The sequence below is a fragment of the Lepus europaeus genome, chromosome 6, assembly GCF_033115175.1.
Source record: "Lepus europaeus isolate LE1 chromosome 6, mLepTim1.pri, whole genome shotgun sequence".
Classification (NCBI taxonomy): domain Eukaryota; kingdom Metazoa; phylum Chordata; class Mammalia; order Lagomorpha; family Leporidae; genus Lepus; species Lepus europaeus.
This window is the reverse complement of record NC_084832.1, coordinates 65,614,406-65,631,883: the sequence shown is the minus strand read 5'-3', so window position 1 is coordinate 65,631,883 and position 17,478 is coordinate 65,614,406. Positions and strand designations below refer to the sequence as shown.

The 17,478-nt window shown below is 42.8% G+C and overlaps 1 protein-coding gene across 1 annotated transcript in view; it reads right to left on the bottom strand.

The window, feature by feature from the left end:
• The window catches only part of WDFY2 (WD repeat and FYVE domain containing 2), a 194,522-nt gene that overhangs the window by 21,494 nt on the left and 155,550 nt on the right, over positions 1–17,478 (bottom strand). Inside the window, exons 6-7 of the mRNA XM_062194250.1 lie at positions 15,685–15,797; positions 5,309–5,435 (exon numbers count right to left, since the gene is read on the bottom strand). Coding sequence (XP_062050234.1) covers positions 5,309–5,435; positions 15,685–15,797 — 240 coding nt within the window. The remainder of the gene's footprint in view (positions 1–5,308; positions 5,436–15,684; positions 15,798–17,478) is intronic.

The following is a 17,478-nucleotide window of genomic DNA, read 5'->3' as shown; positions in this document are numbered from 1 at the left end:
ATTAATACAAACACTTCAGAAATTGGGTGCATTATGAAAAGTCTCTGGAGATTTGCCAGTGCCCACATTGCCTGTAATATATTTTTCTTTCAGGGAAAATACTGATCAAAACTCTTGAGTTATGTAGGGTATCCTAATAGAGAATTCCACTCTCACCCACTCTGACATTGGTGACAGTGACAAGTTAACCATTATCTCACTCAATCTCCACAATCTACAGATAACTTTTGCACTACTCTGATGCTTGCCTGAAGGCTCAGAGCCTGTGACTTCCACAACACAGCTTCAGAGTTTCCGGGACAATATGCCATGTACTAGGTATTTTAAAATCATCAGCATTTCAGAGAATAGACTCTTTGGTACAGAACATTGAGCTGACATTGCTTAGGTGATTTTAAAGCTGTGCCAGTAGATTAAGAATTTCCTTGGATTTCTGGACTCTTTTTAGTCTAGATGCAGATGGCTTCATGAATATGGACTACTATACCAAGAACCAAGAGAAAAAGAACTAATTAAAGTTCAGAGGACTGAAGAACAGATAAGGGAAATTTTATGAAGGTTATTTGTTTGGAATATTGTTTTGTTAATGTTCTATTTTCTGTATACATGAGGTTGCCTTTCTCTCTTAGAGGTATCTCCAATATATAATTTAGTAAATTCTGCTTTTATAAGCTAAATCAAAACATTGGACAGGCAACCCCCCCCCCCCCCCCCCCCCCCAATTCTCACTGGTTGCCCAGAATTCCAAAACGTTACAAAGCCCTCTTAGTTTTCACGGCAATGTACCTAACTGCACAGGTTCAGTGAAAAACAATTTACAAGATATAACTGGACAAAAATCAATTATACAACCAAAACCTTTCCTGAAGTTCCATATTTAAGAATGATGCTCACTGAATCAGACATGACTAGCTACTTTACGAACTCATGGGGCCAAGACCTACATTGCTCTTCCAGGAGACTGGCCTGGTAACCTAGCTTGTATAATCCTGGTTTTACAGTACCAGAACCTAGCAAAGACTGCAAAACCTCAAGAAATTCAATCAAGGTTGTAAGTACTGTAGGTGAAACATGGTGGAGACTTTCTTGGGATTAGTTCCCTAGATATGGGATGACAAATAAGAGAGGACTTGAAAAATCCAGTTAAGTTTTCCAGGCAGAAGTTAAGTTTCTGGCTTTAACAGTTGTTGAATACTGTGTGGCTCTAGATACACAAACTCAAGAAGGCCTACAAAGCTGGGGACGGCGCTGTGCTGTAGCAGGTAAAGTTGCTGCCTACAGTGCCAGCATCCCATATGGGTGCCAGTTTGAGTCCCAGCTGCTCCACTTCCAATCCAGCTCTCTGCCATATCCTGGGAAAGTAATGGAGGATGGCCCAAGTCGTTGGGCCCCTGCACTCCCATGGGAGACCCAGAAGAAGCTCCTGGCTCCTGGTTTGGGATCAGCGTAGCTCCAGCCATTGCAGCCATCTGGGGAGTGAACCAGCAGGTGGAAGACCTCTCGCTCTCTCTGCCTCTGCCTCTCTGTAACTCTGCCTTCCAAATAAATAAATAATTCTTTTAAAAAAATAATCTTTGAGGTTATCATAATTATGGGCTGGGGATGGGGGAAAACTGGTAGGCAGACAGTGGGAGAGTTGAAATGGGCAAAAAGAGCTAACTGAGTATCGTTGTAATGGAGTATTTGGTGCTGTCTAGCACAGCTCCCTGTGTTATCTGACTCCAAAGGGGTCTGTAACTCACGATCTTTAACAGAGCCATTCTACAACCCTGGAACTTGTAGAACATTGATATGACTGCAAACAAAGCTTGTTCAGTGAAGAAACCTTCTCACTCCTTCCCATGGAAGACGTCAGCACTGCGTTCATTGACAAATGCTTCCTAAGATTCTCCTGCTTAGGTGCAGTTTTACTCTGGATATTCCTCCGGATTGCTGTAACATCTTACTCAGTGCCTTATTAATTAGTGACTAAAAAAAAATCTTTGACATGAATTTATTTTTTTTCTCACTACCTCTCCTGGTTATTACTCTTAGAAGTGGTACCGAGTATCATCATTGCGACACTTATGGGAAAGAAGAAACATCTGTCTAGTCAAACAGACTCCTATCTCTGCGATTTGAACTGCATTTCACTTGATAGGGTGCCCTGATACACGTCAATGATCTTGTAAAATCAAAATAACCTGCAGAAGGAACTGCCTTGCTACCTACTGCTGGCAGCAACATTCAGCAACGAATAGATAATTTATGGGATTCCAGTACTCCAGTGAATATCCCAGCACAGACGAGTGGAACAGTGATGGACCCCAAGCTTTATAATAAAGCTGTTCAGGTAATTCTTGACTTAACGATACAAAATATAACTACTTTATGGTTAAAAATTAGGTGAGGGAGCATCCCCAGGTTCATAGATTAAAGGATTATAGAGAATGAAAAGATAGTTTCTTATATTCATGTATCATCTGACATCACTAGGAAATGCCTGATGTGAGAAAGCATTTCAAAAACTGGCTGCTATTTCATGGATGACTACTCCATGATACACTGCAAATGCTCTGATGAGTGCACAAACCCACACTTTCACAACCAGGATCTGAGATCTATAAATACTACACTTAGTGGGATGACCTCATTTGCTTTCTCACCAGTCTTAGAAGCAACACATGTCTGATCAAGCCCAGCTATATAATTAGAGAGGACCAGTGCAGAATGAAAATAAAAGCTCTTTGTTAAAAATGTATTAAGAATTATAAGATGGTGACAGCAGAGCATTAAACTGAACGTCACATTCTATTAAGAATGGGGCCTTGTGTGACTGCCTAAGTCACACACTCATGATGAAGTCCCTGTGTCTGATGCTTAAGGGAGAAGGGCAGAGATGCCTCTGTGCTCTTTATAGAAACAGATTCTCAGACAGGCTAACATCTGCCTAAAGGTCAGCGTGGACCCTCTTCCATCTTCCATGGGTAGGGGGACTGATATGTATAGCATCTTTCATTTCTTCAATGAAAAGTCTACATTATGTGGTAAAAATCTAGCTATGGATCTACCACCAGATATCTCACTCTCCCATAAACCCAAGTCTTCCAAACCTTCAAAGAGAAGGCTCATGAGCAAGTCACACATGTGAGGTCTCCTGGATAATGATACCTAGGGTCACCCTATGCCTAAAGGACCCAAAAAGCTCTCCTTCCCAGCCCTCCGAGATCCTTGGGCCACAGCCAGTCTGAATCTGAACTGAGGAACCCCTCTAAGGGTACCTATTTTAGCACCAGGGACATCTGCTATTTAGTGGTGAGGGCAGAAGTACAGATTGGGCCCTGAGCCTCTGTGCACCTGCATTTCCTAAAGTCAGTGTATTTTTGTTCATGTCATACTCTATTTTGAGTAAACCCCTAATCCTAAGGATGATGAGACTTTCACCCCCTAAGATCCAAATCAACACCAGCTTTCCTCCTGAGGCCTCCCACTGTCCTGTGAACTTGGCAAACCCATCCTCACACTTCCAACCAGTACAGCTCCATTAAGATAGGGACTACTTTCCTACTTCTGTGCTTCCAAACAGGCTAATACAAAGCCTGGTTTGTAGCTGGAGTTCAGCAAACATTTGCTGAATGACAGGAATAGAGGCATCAGACATATGTTGCAATTATTCCATAGGAAATGCTACCAACAGAAATAGTAGTCATATCCAAGAGTGTGATTTTGACCTATAGATTTTATTAGCAATAATTTTAACTGTCATTTATTAGGCCTTTATTCTTGGGCTGATGCATTACAACACACACATATCTATACATATTTAAATTTACCTTTTTTTTTAAAAAAATTATTACTATTTTCATTTTATTGAAGGGCAGAGAGACGGATGGAGAGAAATCCCCCAACAGCTGGTTACTCCCTAAACGCTCATAACAACCTGTGCTGGGACAGGCCAAAGCCAGTAGGAACTCCACCTGAATCTCCTACGTGGATGACAGGGACTGTGGTGAGACAGTCTGAACTGGCAGGAATTACCTGGCAGCGTAAGTCACAACTTGAGTGCTAGTCAATGGAATCGTGGTTTGCATTCTCTTTCTCTCCACTTACGTGGGTGACGTAAACATCCACTTATGTGGATGACGTAAACGGGTGTGTGTTCCCCGATCATGGAGTTAAACATGAGAGAGGCTAGCCTCTGGTGAGCTGAGGGGGTCTGGTCTGCGCAGCCCTACCAGCCAGGAGAGGCCCCAGACAAGGGGGCTGTTCTCTGCTGAGAGAAACAGGGCTTCAAAGCTGCTTCTACAACCGTAAACTCTAAACTAAAATAATTACTTGTCATGGGCCCTCCAAAACATAATTAGTTGATATCCAATAATCCCAAACTGGAGATTTAACTACTTAGGAGAGTTCTGGGGAGCCAGTGTTCCAGGCAGGAAAAGCTAACACTAATAAAAACCCATTTATTCACAGAAGCGTAACTGACATTGTGTGAATGGTTGCTAGGGTCACTCTTAATATCATTTTGAAATCTTTACCAGTAACAACCAAGCAGATTAGCTCAGCATTGTAAAGCAAATATAACACTCCTTGCTAAGAAAGGACAGGCTCTGCCCCCAGGGATGGTGGCAGCGCTTGGAAGGGCAGCTCAGGGCGGTCTGAGAGTCACCTGCAGACAGTTGCCTGGGTGGCTGTGTCACAACACAGATTCCCATGGCTCCAGACCAGCAACCAGAATCTTAGAAGACAGGGCTCAGGAATCCACTTTCAAACAACTCCTCAGTGATTCTTTGTGCAAAGCTGAGTTTGAGAACTGCTTCGAGGACACACCAGGCTTTCCCTGCTCTTGCTCTCGAAGCCCATTCCTCAAGGAAGAACAGCCTGATGGGAATGGAAACAGGCAGTCGCTAAACAGCTGCTGAAGAACAGTGTGCGCTGGGTGAGGGTGTTGTCTGTCCCTCCTCAAGAAGCCACACTTGAGCTCAGTGACTGAAACTGTGGGCTTTTCTGACTTGTATTTATAAGCTCTTTCTTCTTTTGCTCTGAAATTTTTTACTCTTTTCTTCCTGGTTCTAATTTTTACCTTTTATTTATTTGCTGCCATTATTTCATTTTATAGTTTCTGTACACACTCTCAAGTTCTCTGAGGAATAAAATGTTAAGAATGTAAGCATCCTTTTGCACAGACATAAATCCAAGTGGCTGGCTGTATCTGTGTTCCTGCCACATCCCGCCCCAGGCTAAGATCCTGCCTGGGATCTGGGCCGCACTCCATGTTCCAACATTCAGCCTAGTCTTTTCTCGAAGTTCTCTGTAAAAGCAGCCTTACTTGTGTCCTTGGAGCTCGATGGCTGTTCCTTTTCTCCCTCCAATGTCCCACATGATGACGGAGTGATCCGAACTGCCTGAGAACAACACTCGCTGGACCGGGTCCCAACACAGGGCGGTCACCCCACCTGACAGAACACATACACCAGACATTAGTCACAAAGTCACAAGGTTTCTCATCAAAGAAATGAGAACGCAAAGGAGTTAGGATCTGGTTCAGTCCCCGGCACACAGAGATTTCTGCTGAAAGAACAAATGAGTCGGTCCCTCAAGAGAAAAATATTGGCTCCAACAATGAAAACCCCATCATTATGAATTCTCTCCCTGACTTAAGGTACTATAAAATCAACAACTATAAAGAATGGAGGGAAATGAAAGACAATTAAATTACCTTCAAAAAATAGACACATTCTAAGAGTAGAAAATATCGAATTGTCTGTGGAAATATCAACCACATTTTCTTAACTGTTACCTATCACCCACTCTGACAATAACAGATCAGAAGTAAATGGGATTTAAAAATGTTCAATTAGACTTTTCTTCCTCTTTTAACTTGGTACATAATAATTGTACATATTCATGGGGTACAATGCGATGTTTCAATACAAGTATATATTGTATAATAATCAAATCATGGTAATTAGCATATTCATCTCTTCAACCATTTAACTTTCTTGATGGTAGGAACATTAAAAGATCCTCTTTGTTAAAGCTATTTTGAGATATAATACCCTATTGCTAACTATAGTCACCCCACTGTGCAATGGATTACCAGAACCTGTTATTCCCTTCTAGCTGTGGCTTTGTTATTCACTGACAAAGCATTTGCAGTTCTCTCCCCTCCCCAGTCTCTGGTAACCACAGTTCTATTCACTACTTTAATGAGATCACCTTGTTAAGAGTTCACATGAGTGAGATCATATGGTATCTGTTTTTCTGTATCCGCCTTACTTCACTTAACATAATGTCTTCCAGGTCACACTTGCTGTTACAAGTGATAGGATCTCATCCTTTTTAAAGGCCAAATAGTATTCCACTGCAAATAAACCCCCAGCCCAGCCACATACAGACCTCACATCTTTTTTTAGTTATTCATCCATTTTTGGAAAATACATAGGCTGATTCCATATCTTGGCTATTAAAAACAGTGCAGTAATAAACACTGGGGGTGCAGGTATCTCTCCAACATATTGATTTAATTCCTTTGGATACCTAGCAGTGACACTGCTGGTCCATATGGTAGTCTTTTCTTATTTTTAGGAGAACCTCCATGCTGTTTTCCATGACGGCTATGCTAATTTATGTTCCTACGAACAGTGTGTAAAGGGTCCTTTTTCTGCACATCCTCACCAGCACTTTTGTTTTTCTTTTTGGTAACAGTCAGTCTAACTGGAGTAAGATGAATCTCATTGTGGTTTTGACTTACATTCCCCTGATTAATGATGTTGAGCATTTTAAAATATAAAATATAAAATGTTGACCATCCATATGTTGTCTTTTGAGAAATGTCTATTACAGATTTGTTATTCTTGAACATCACTTGTAATTGGGCTACAATATCGGAATTTAAAATTATGTCTTCTTTTTGGGGATTCCATGCAAATAACTTATATATCTTTTAACTGCCAGTGTCCTCATCTGTAAAATTGAGATGGTGACACCTGATTACTCTGACCGTGACAATGATAATGATAACTGGCTAATAATGATAACAACAACCTAGCTGACACCTACTTCATAGGACGGTAGTGAGAATTAGGTCGCAACTACACTGGATCACTCTGTAAACTTCAAGGTATAGTACACGTATTATTAGGATTATTCTAGTGGTGTGGCTACAAAACATCATGACAGATAATCTTCGATTATAGTCACCTCCTAAATCAAACTTCTTGTGTAATGAGAACAGAAGTAATTTTTTCTACGTAAGGTAAGCCCAAAGCCTACTCATACTTATGAATGTCAGAAATATTTATATTTTACATTAGTGAAAAAATACTGTATTCTGAAAAGAACATAAAATAGCTTTCTATTTGTTGGGATCTGACATTTTTCTTATTTAGATCATCAATTTGTTCTAATGAAGTGCTATACTGCAAATGTGGTTAGTAAAGTTTCTCACATAAGTGTCTCAGATGATTTGTTGTTTTAAGATCAAAAAGAACAACAAAAAAATCCCCATTCTCTCGATTCTGCTTGTTAGTTTTTTCCCATATCTTCCCATACCCATTTCTTCCCATATCCCATACCATTCTGCTGCATATACTCCTGTCCATGGAAGAATAAAATCACTTGCTGCATTGCGTCTGTGACCAACCACCCATAGCAGCTCCTGATCATCTCCTCCCCCTTCCAAAACCAACTACCCCACAACAGCAACCAACCATGCACAGTGCTGGGTGCACACAGGCTGCAGCGCTGTCTGTCTGTCAAATGCATGTGATCTTAGCCAAAAGGCCAAGAAGTGATGTCTGTCAAATGAATGAAGGAGAAGCTGCATGAAAATACAGAAATCCTTTTTTCCCCTCCAACTTCATGTAAATTCTTGTTTAAATGCCACCTCCCTTAGAGACACTTTCCTTGTCTGCTCTCATGTCTTCCTCCTAATCTGTGTGTTTTAAAAAAGCTGATTATCGGGGCCAGCGCTATGGTATAGTGGGTTAAACTGCCATCTGCAGTGCTGGCATCCGATATGGGCACTGGTTGGAGTCCTGGCTGCTCCACTTCCAATCCAGCTCCCTGCTAATGCACCTGGGAGAGCAGCAGAGGATGGCCCAAGTCCTTAGGCCCCTGCACCCATGTGAGAGACCCAGAAGAAGTTCCCGGCTACTGGCTTCAGACTGGCCCAGCTCTGGCTGTTGTGACCATTTGGGGAGAGAACCAGGGAATAGAAGATTCTCTCTCTCTCTCTCTCTTTCTCTCTCTCCTCTTTCTCTGTAATTCTGACTTTCAAATAAATAAATAAATCTTTAAAAAATTGATTGTCTACTGCCCCAATCCAGTAGAATATAAGCTCTTGGAGGGGAGGAGCTTTTTTTTTTTTTATTTGACAGGTAGAGTCATAGACAGTGAGAGAGAGACAGAGAGAAAGGTCTTCCTTCCATTGGTTCACTCCCCAAATGGCCGCCACGGCCGGCTTTGTGCCAATCCGAAGCCAGGAGCCAGGTGCTTCTTCCTGGTCTCCCGTGCAGATGCAGGAGCCCAAACACTTGGGCCATCCTCCACTGCCCTCCCGGGCCACAGCAGAGAGCTGGACTGGAAGAGGAGCAACCGAGACTAGAACCCAGCACCCATATGGGATGTCGGTGCCGCAGGTGGAGGATTAACCAAGTGAGCCACGGCGCCGGCGCTGGGGAAGAGCTTTTCTCCCTCTTCAAGGTATAGCTCAGGGGCCGGCTCCTCAAGGAAGCCCTCCCCAACACTTTCTCTCTCTCTCTCTCTTTCTTTCATTTTTGACAGGCAGAGTGGACAGTGAGAGAGAGAGACAGAGAGAAAGGTCTTCCTTTACCGTTGGTTCACCCTCCAATGGCCGCTGCGGCCGGCGCATCTCGCTGATCCGAAGCCAGGAGCCAGGTGCTTCTCCTGGTCTCCCATGGGGGTGCAGGGCCCAAGCCCTTGGGCCATCCTCCATTGCACTCCCGGGCCACAGCAGAGAGCTGGCCTGGAAGAGGGGAAACCGGGACAGAATCCGGTGCCCTGACCGGGACTAGAATCTGCTGTGCCGGCGCCACAAGGCGGAGGATTAGCCTGTTGAGCCACGGCGCTGGCCGCAAATAGACGTAATGCCACTTAACTGTACACTTAAAAATGATGAAATGGCAAACTTCATGCTATGTATTTTTTTTATCAAAATAGTCATCACCAAAATATTTTTAAAATAAAAGTTTGAAAATTATAAAATGTACCTATGCTAAAATATATATCATAAATGTAATAATGTAATTGTTGGAGGCTAATATCCTTTCATATGTATTGTCTTATTTCACCTATGTTTAGATTTTTCTTAACTTTTAAGTATTATATAATATGCTAAGAAGAACATTTTCATATATTCACATTTCTGACTAGTGGAACTGGATCAGAGTCTAAACGTTTTAAAAAACTAAAAAAATAAAAATTTAATACATGTCAAAATGTGCAATTTTTAAAAAGATATTTACAACATACCTTGTAACATGGAGTATTGCAAAGTCAGTGTTGGAAACGGCTGGTTCTGCCTGTACCAGTGTGTGGCATGGTGCCTCACAAAGAGTGTGACATCATACCCCGTAGGGTCAGCTGTATATAAGGAATATGTGGCTCGGCCAGCGCCGTGGCTTAACAGGCTAATCCTCCGCCTTGCGGCGCTGGCACACCGGGTTCTAGTCCCGGTCGGGGCGCCGGATTCTGTCCCGGTTGCCCCTCTTCCAGGCCAGCTCTCTGCCATGGCCCGGGAGTGCAGTGGAGGATGGCCCAAGTCCTTGGGCCCTGCAACTGCATGGGAGACCAGGAGAAGCAACTGGCTCCTGGCTTCAGATCAGCGAGATGCACCGGCCTCAGCGGCCATTGGAGGGTGAACCAATGGCAAAAAGGAAGACCTTTCTTTCTGTCTCTCTCTCTCACTATCCACTCTGCCTGTCAAAAAAAAAAAAAAAAAAAAAAAAAAGAAAGAAATATATGGCTAAAGAAGTGCCTCAGTCAGTCCTCAGACCATGGAGCCTCTTGAATAAAATATTTGACCTTATAGTTACTGCATTTTGTTCTAGGCTGAAGTGATGCTTAATGTGTAAAACTAAATGTGCTCCTTCTCTAGGCTATAATCTTCTTCGTGAGATCCGCAAATGTCTAGATGGCTGTCTCCTTGCCACCACCCCAGGGATGTCTCCTAGACACATTCAGTTCAAATGCTGTGACAGTCTCTCCCAATCCTGCCCTGCCTCCAGCATTCCTGGTTTCAGGAAATGACATCACGGTCTCCCTAAATGCTCCAAACAGAAGCTGGGAGTCATTATTATCCCAATCAGTTGCCAAATGCAGCTGAGCCCTAATCTCCAAAATCTCCAGAAAGATCTCAGATCCTCTCCTCCTCTCTGCCCCTACAGCCACCCCTGGGAGTCCAGATCTCACCTTCTCTAGGGGATGCAGCAGTAGCTTCTCACATAGCCACCCCACATCCATTCTCATTCCTACCAATCTATCACTGACTACTGTCTCATTGACTTGCTAAAATGTCACTCCCCAGTTCAAACTGTTACTGGTTTCCACCACCCAAGAATAATGTCTGCAATTCCTAATACTCTCATAAGGTCAACCCACATGGTCGCTCACATTTTCCCACTCCAGGATTCCTACCAGCTCTCTCCAGGGCTTGGAGTGCTCCTGCCTCCTGGGAACGCCTCTCCTCCTTAAGGAGCTATGTAAACCCCACTTCCTTGGAATGCTTCCCTTTAACTCTCTGCATAAGGAAAGGTCCTCTAGTTATCTGCTTTCAAAGCAGCCAAAGTGTGACCATTAGGGGTTCCCAGCACTTCCTATCATATAATGTTTTAATGAGTTATCTAATCACTGATCTGATGCTTGTATTCCACACTGGGCTGGGGGCTGAATAAGGACAAGGATTATGCTTGTTGTGTTTACCTACATATCCCAGCACTCACCACAGACAGACTGGGGCTGCTTATGCGACCGACTTGAGGATAATCCCTGTCTACTGGTTTGCGCTTGCTATAAAATGGAACTGTGTGAAAGTCTCCATTATAAACAAAACTAATGTTCTCAATTTAATTATGTGACCTTGCATATCTGCGGTGAACTTTCTTGGTTTGTTTAGTTATTTCTGCTATCATTACACTGTTCCTTTCAATAATTCTCCTAACAGCTAATGAAAAGGTCCATGTGAAATTTTCATTTACTACTATGCTTTTTTCAAATATGTATATGCTGGTCAAAAAAGTTCCTATACATGAAAAAAAATAATGCATTGGCACTACTAATGTCCAGTGGTCAAAACAGGACTTTTCTCCACTTTGTTCAAATCAGTTTACGACTTGTTTTGGAACTATATTCTAATTTCTTCAGAAATAGCAAAGAACTATGGTATCTGGCATTTAGCTCCCAAAGGCAAGCCAGCAGAGGGAGCATAAGAACATAAAACTAGTTTCCTGAGTCCCCATGGATTGGAAAATGTGCTCTGGCCTCTGGACATGACTCTCGGGAGGATTCCATCACTAACCCACATGTTGGACTGACTTTCTGTGCTATAAGGGAGTGGATGGGGCGAATGGTTACGACTCCATACACAGACTGCAGGCTCACCTGCTCCCGAGTTTGGACTAGACTGATGAGACCCCAAACCCACTCTTTAATGGGTCTTTGGTCCTTAAAAAAGCTTCTTTCCAGAATTATATCTGGCTGAGTTTGGGACTTCCCAGAGTCCACAATCGGCCTACCACAGGCCAAGCCAGCACAGTATGTGTGAATCGTGCCGGAATCTCTTAGACGTCCTTGCTCTAGCTCCAAGTGAGGCAGTGGTGCTGCAGCTGGAGCAGGAGTAGGCAGACACTACTCTCCAGGAATAATAACAACAAGGTCACTATCTGACCTCTCTATCTGCTTTCATGCCCATGACCTTCCTGGGTCGTGTGCTGTCTTCCTCAAAGACATTCCATGATAAAGATGAAATGAAATGCTTTAAACTCGGAGAAAGACAAGACACAATGCCCAGGTAACATTTTATATTAGAACAAGCCTGCTAAAGCCTGCGAAACATGAGCGCCCTGAGCCACACCTGCCTGATGATTAGAAGCAGCTCCTTGCCTCTTTTCCCAGAGGCAACAATTAGGAACTCAGTGCATTCTTAGGAGGCACTGCATGGTGACTGACTTCTGAGGATTCAAGAGGTCAGGCTGAAAGCCACCGCTGCCTAAACCAAATCTGGTAACCATCTGGTCTGTCACCAGGCCTGAGGTCACCTCCTAAATTTTACTCTGAGTCTAGTTGCGCCTCACTTCCCCAAGGCCACTGTCATGTTCCAAGGGAATGTATCCTACTGGCTTTCCAATTCTACTCTATTCCCAGAACAATGTTTACAATCTGGTCAGATGATCTTCTTTGCTTCAGAATCATGAATGGTTTCTCACAGACGTCAGAATAATGTCTGAGCTGACCTCGGTGGTCCGAAGGACTCTTCTTGCCTTTCTGGTGCTCTAGTCCCCTACCTCCTCTCCTCCCTCACACCCAGGGTTCCAGTCACAAAACGAGAGACCAGTAGTTCCTGAGAGCCATGCTCTTGCAAACCTCCTTGCTTTGAGCAATACTATTTTTCTCTGCCTGGATTGCTCTTCTCACTCCTTTCTCATGAACTCAACTTGTACTCATCCCCAAAGATTTCAGGTCAAGCAACCCCTTGCTGGGGAGGTCTCCCTGGCCACCTCTCACTTTCTCCCAGTTTAGTCACCCACTCTGGTATTGGAAATGCACCATCCTTGCTCCCACCCTCAGAGCCCCCTGCCTGGCCAGCAGGTAATATAATATGTATTATATATATAAATATAAAGAAGACAATGCTATGCCTTTTATTTCTGTGCTCAGCAATGGTGGCTAAGGTCAACCAGGGAAAGCAAAGCATTTAAAGAGAAGAAGATTTCGGGCTGGTATAGTGGCTTGTGTGTAAAGCCCCCTCCTATGATGCCATTATCCCATACTGACACCAGGTAATATCCTGGGTGCTCCTCTTCCAATCCAGCTCCCTGCTAATGCACCTGGGAAAAGCAGTGGAAGAAGGCCCAAGTGCTTAGCCCCTGCCACCCATGAGGGAGATCTGAATGAGGTCCAGCACCTGGCTTCTGCCCGGCCCAGCCCTGGCCATTGTGTTCATTTGAGGAGTGAACCAGCAGAGAGAAGGGCTCTCTAACTCTGACTTTCAAATAAATAAACAAAAATAAATGAAGAGGATACAGCACAGAACCTTGGAGCTGTGAGCAAGAATCATCAGAGGCATAGAAGGAAAACTTGGGAGAGGCTGAATCACGGAAGAAAAAGGAGAGTATTTGGAGCAAGAAGGAAAGGCCCCATGTAAAATGCTGCCAGCAGGTTAAGTAGGACAAGGTTCACAACCTGTTGCAGCAGGCTGCTGGCCACCTTGGAGAGAGCAGTATAGAAGGAGTTGGAGACACCCAGACTGCAGGGGCTGGACAGCAAAGGGGAGTGAGGATCTCAAAGCAGCTGGGAATTACATTTTCCTAAGAAGCACTGCTGGTTGCTCCAACCTGGATGCCCCTTGAAGACATCACGCTGAATGAAATCAGCCAGTCACACGAGGATAAACACTTGGGATTCTACTCATAGGAGTTACCTCCAGTTGTCACATTTACAGGGGCAGGAAGTGAGATGACTGCTGTCAGGGGCTGGGGTGGTGGGATTATTGTCTCAGGGCCCAGAGTTTCAGTTTCTCAAGATGAAAAATATTCTGAGGCTGATGGCAGTAATGGCTGCACACTCTCGTGAATGTAGTTAATGCCACTAAATGGAATATATCAAAATGGTGGAAATGGTCAATTTCTGTATATTCTACTCTAATTTTTAAAAAGTGAAAAGAAAAGCACTGCTATTAGGAGAATAAAATGGAAATTGCTACAAAAGGACATGGACTTGAGATGGTTTGGTTTGGTTTTTAACAAGGGCAAATTAAACATGCTCATAAATTGACAAGAGTGAGTTAAAGGGAGACACAGGGGATTTGTGTGGGTGTGCAGATCCTGAGACCTGGCCAGGGCCAGAGGAAAGCAGGCCTCTCACAGAGAGGAGGGGGTGAAGACATGCTTGTTTCTTGGGCTCAGAGGATATAGAGTGGGCTTCTCTCTGATAGCTGTTAAGAGGAAGAGGCTGGGCAAGGGCTAGGGAAGGGTCTTGGGGAGGGCGGGAAGATCTGCAGGAGTTGTTTAGGGGAACAGGGACACACAGAAAGGTTATCAGATGAATCTGGATCAGAACTCCAGCTCGTGCAGTGGTCCTGGTGGTCTAAGTCTCATGGCAGCTTGCTGCATAAGGAGACGGGGGGACAGTGATCACAGGAAAGCTTCCCGAGAAGGAAGCACACCCTCACTCCTGGAACTAAGAGCACTGGGAGGCCCGTGGCTGAAGTGATGCAACACTGGGAAGGAAGGGAACAGGGGCTGAAGCTCTGGGGATATGGAGGGATGGAGGACCAGACTTCCCAACAAGGGCAGAGAGCAAGGGAGCGAAGTGAGGGTTTAGGAAGTGAAAGATGAGGAGCCTGAAGGTATCAGTGAGTCATAGAAGCTTAAGATTCCTGGGGTGGGGCAGTTCTGGGTTCCTACTGGGCTCAGGGTGGCTAAAAAGAGAAATCCAACCAGGAAACACCAGGGTCCCGACTACAGGGGACATTTCTGTATGTTCTTCCACCCAAGGGCACAGATAATTAAGGTTATATTTTAGAAATGTTTTGATTCAATTTCCTCTTTACTATGGTTCTTATTCTAGCATCTCATTTTTTTCTCTTCAGGAAATCCCTTATAATCTGGGTACTATCCAATTGCATATCCTCTCTCCCTACTTCTCTTTTTATACAATACTCAAACTCAGTTTTATAACTGTTGTACAATAAATTATGGATTGATAGCCTGTAGAAAACACAAAAAGTCCACCATGAACCATGAAAATAGGCAGCAACTCATTTCCAGGGTCAGTATTTTCTAGATGTTAAAACATTGTTGGCATGTCAAGAATATCAGTAAAAAATTAACCATCATCAGGTCTTTCAAAGATAAATGTGAATATTGTATATTACCTTGTTTACATGACCCTGAACAGAACAATTATGTTAAGGGAACCTTGGGTTTTAAACTGAAAGGATTCGTCTGGAAAGATAGAGGATGCTCTCTTTCCTTTCTTTTTGGTGGAGCCAAGCTACTCATGATGAGTGTGGGTTTGTTTGTTTGTTTGTTTGTTTTTCTTCATTTGAAGAAGAAGTGAGTCTCTTTCTTGCACAACATCTTCTCACTCCAAGAATGGCCAGGATAGACGGAAGCAACTGTCCTTTTGGTCTTCTAGGGTCTGAGCAATTGCTACGCCATCTCAAACAATGGCCTATTAATGCATGCCAACACTAGCTTTCTACAGTGCAGTCTGACAAAGAACCAAACCACCAACGTTTTCAAAATAGATTGCTTCCTCTTTTGCTTGGATTCTGTAGAAAAGTTTCCGACATTATGTATTATTGAATCATTCTCGCATCAGTTAAAGGTCTTTGGTAGCTCTGTACAAGCAGGGACAGTTCTTCGCTACTTTGAAAACATGACATCTGACATGAGAATATGCAGCAGGTGACAGCACACTGTTCGGTATATGAGCACACGAGGGTTTCACTTTGCAGCCTACCTGTGTGTCCTCGGAACGTTGTGACCAGGGTGCAGTTTTCTTGCTCCAGTTTGAGGATTGTTACTTGGCCTGAGTGGTCGCCAATAAACACATGCCGAGTTTCGACATCAAATCTATCATGCAGGCATTAAGGATTGTTTCTCAAAATTGAATGGGAAGATTTATATAGAAAACAAACAAAAAAAGGCATAAATATAACAGGAAACGTGCAAATTAAGTATGAGGAGAGCTTGAAGATGGTGCTTAAAGACACAAAGTGGACTTAACAAAATGAGGGACACGATGTACTACTGGAGAGGAAGATTCAGTCTGATAGAGACGTCACTTCTCACTATGTTAATTTATAAATTTAATACAACCCCAATAAAAATATCAACAGGTTCTTTCTCGAGATATGTTAATCCCAAAAGTCATATGGACAAATAAATAAGCAAGAAGAGGCAAGATACTCTGAAAATAAGAATATAGTATGTGATAAGGATAGATTAGCCCTACCAGATATTAAAATGTTATATAGTTTCTTTAATTAAGAATGCAATATTCATGCATAAATAGATTAATGGAATACTAGAAACAGTCCTCAAATCATACAGAAAGTTAGTACATTTGGGTCCTTCAAATGAATAAGGAAAAGATGGATTTAAAAAATAATAATGTTGGCAGAAATTGGATAGCAATTTGAAAAAAAAAATAGGATCTGTGTTATACACTGTGTAACACAACTGTGCCAGTGAATTAGGAATCTAAAAATAAAAAAACAAAAACATAGAAGTTGTCGACAGGAGAGTTTCCCTGTAACCCTGGATACAGAACAACTACAACTCGACAACACAAACAAAAAATAATATCAACAAAGCCAAAAGGCAAGTTGAGAAAAAAAATTTGCAATTTAATGTCACAAATGGCCCAAATCCTGAAGCAATCAAGAAGAAAAAGACCACAAACCTAAAAGAAAAATGGGAAAAATTCCGAATGAATTCACAAAAATAAATATGGTGTTGTACAAAAAAAGAATTAACACAGCAGGCTTGACTGCTATTGTTAGAAAGGTGGCTTACAAAATTGGCATAGTATCTGTGAACTTGACATTTAGGGAGTTCCTACCATTAACTGGTAGGAATGGCTCATTGTGCCTTAACTGTACAGCAACATGGCTTATGCTAAATACTTGCTTTCCTCCTTTAAGTCTGGAATTTTAATACATGCCAGGTGGAAGCTATCTATGTGACCAGCCCCCAGTAGAAGCCCTGGACACCCAGTCCCTAATGAGCTTTGCTGTTTGAACATGCCTACTAATCCTATTTCTAGAGATCAATCCCAGAGATACATTAACAAAAATACAAAAAGGCACATCCCAAGATTATTAATTCCACATTATTTCATTAGCTAAAGTTTGAAAATAATCCGTGAATCCAGCAGTATGGGACTTACTGAAGTAATGATGGTACTCCTATACAACAGAATACTATGCAGCTAGCAAATAGAAAAGAAAATCTCCATTCACTGACATGGAGTAATTTCCTGACTATATGATTAAGTGGGGGAAAAACTCCAAGTCATATGAGTCTATAAACTATATTGCCCTTGTGTAAGAAAAGGGAGCAAACATAAACATGTGGGTATGTGTACACATAAGTGTTCATATTTAGGAAAGGAAGCACCAGAATGATTAAGATCTCACTGAAGTGGCTACCCATGGAGGAGGGAGAACAGGTGAAGGGATAGTGTCAGAAGTGAGGCTTCCCTTTTGTATACTTTCTCTTTTAAAATCTTGTAAGTATTTTACATGTTAAA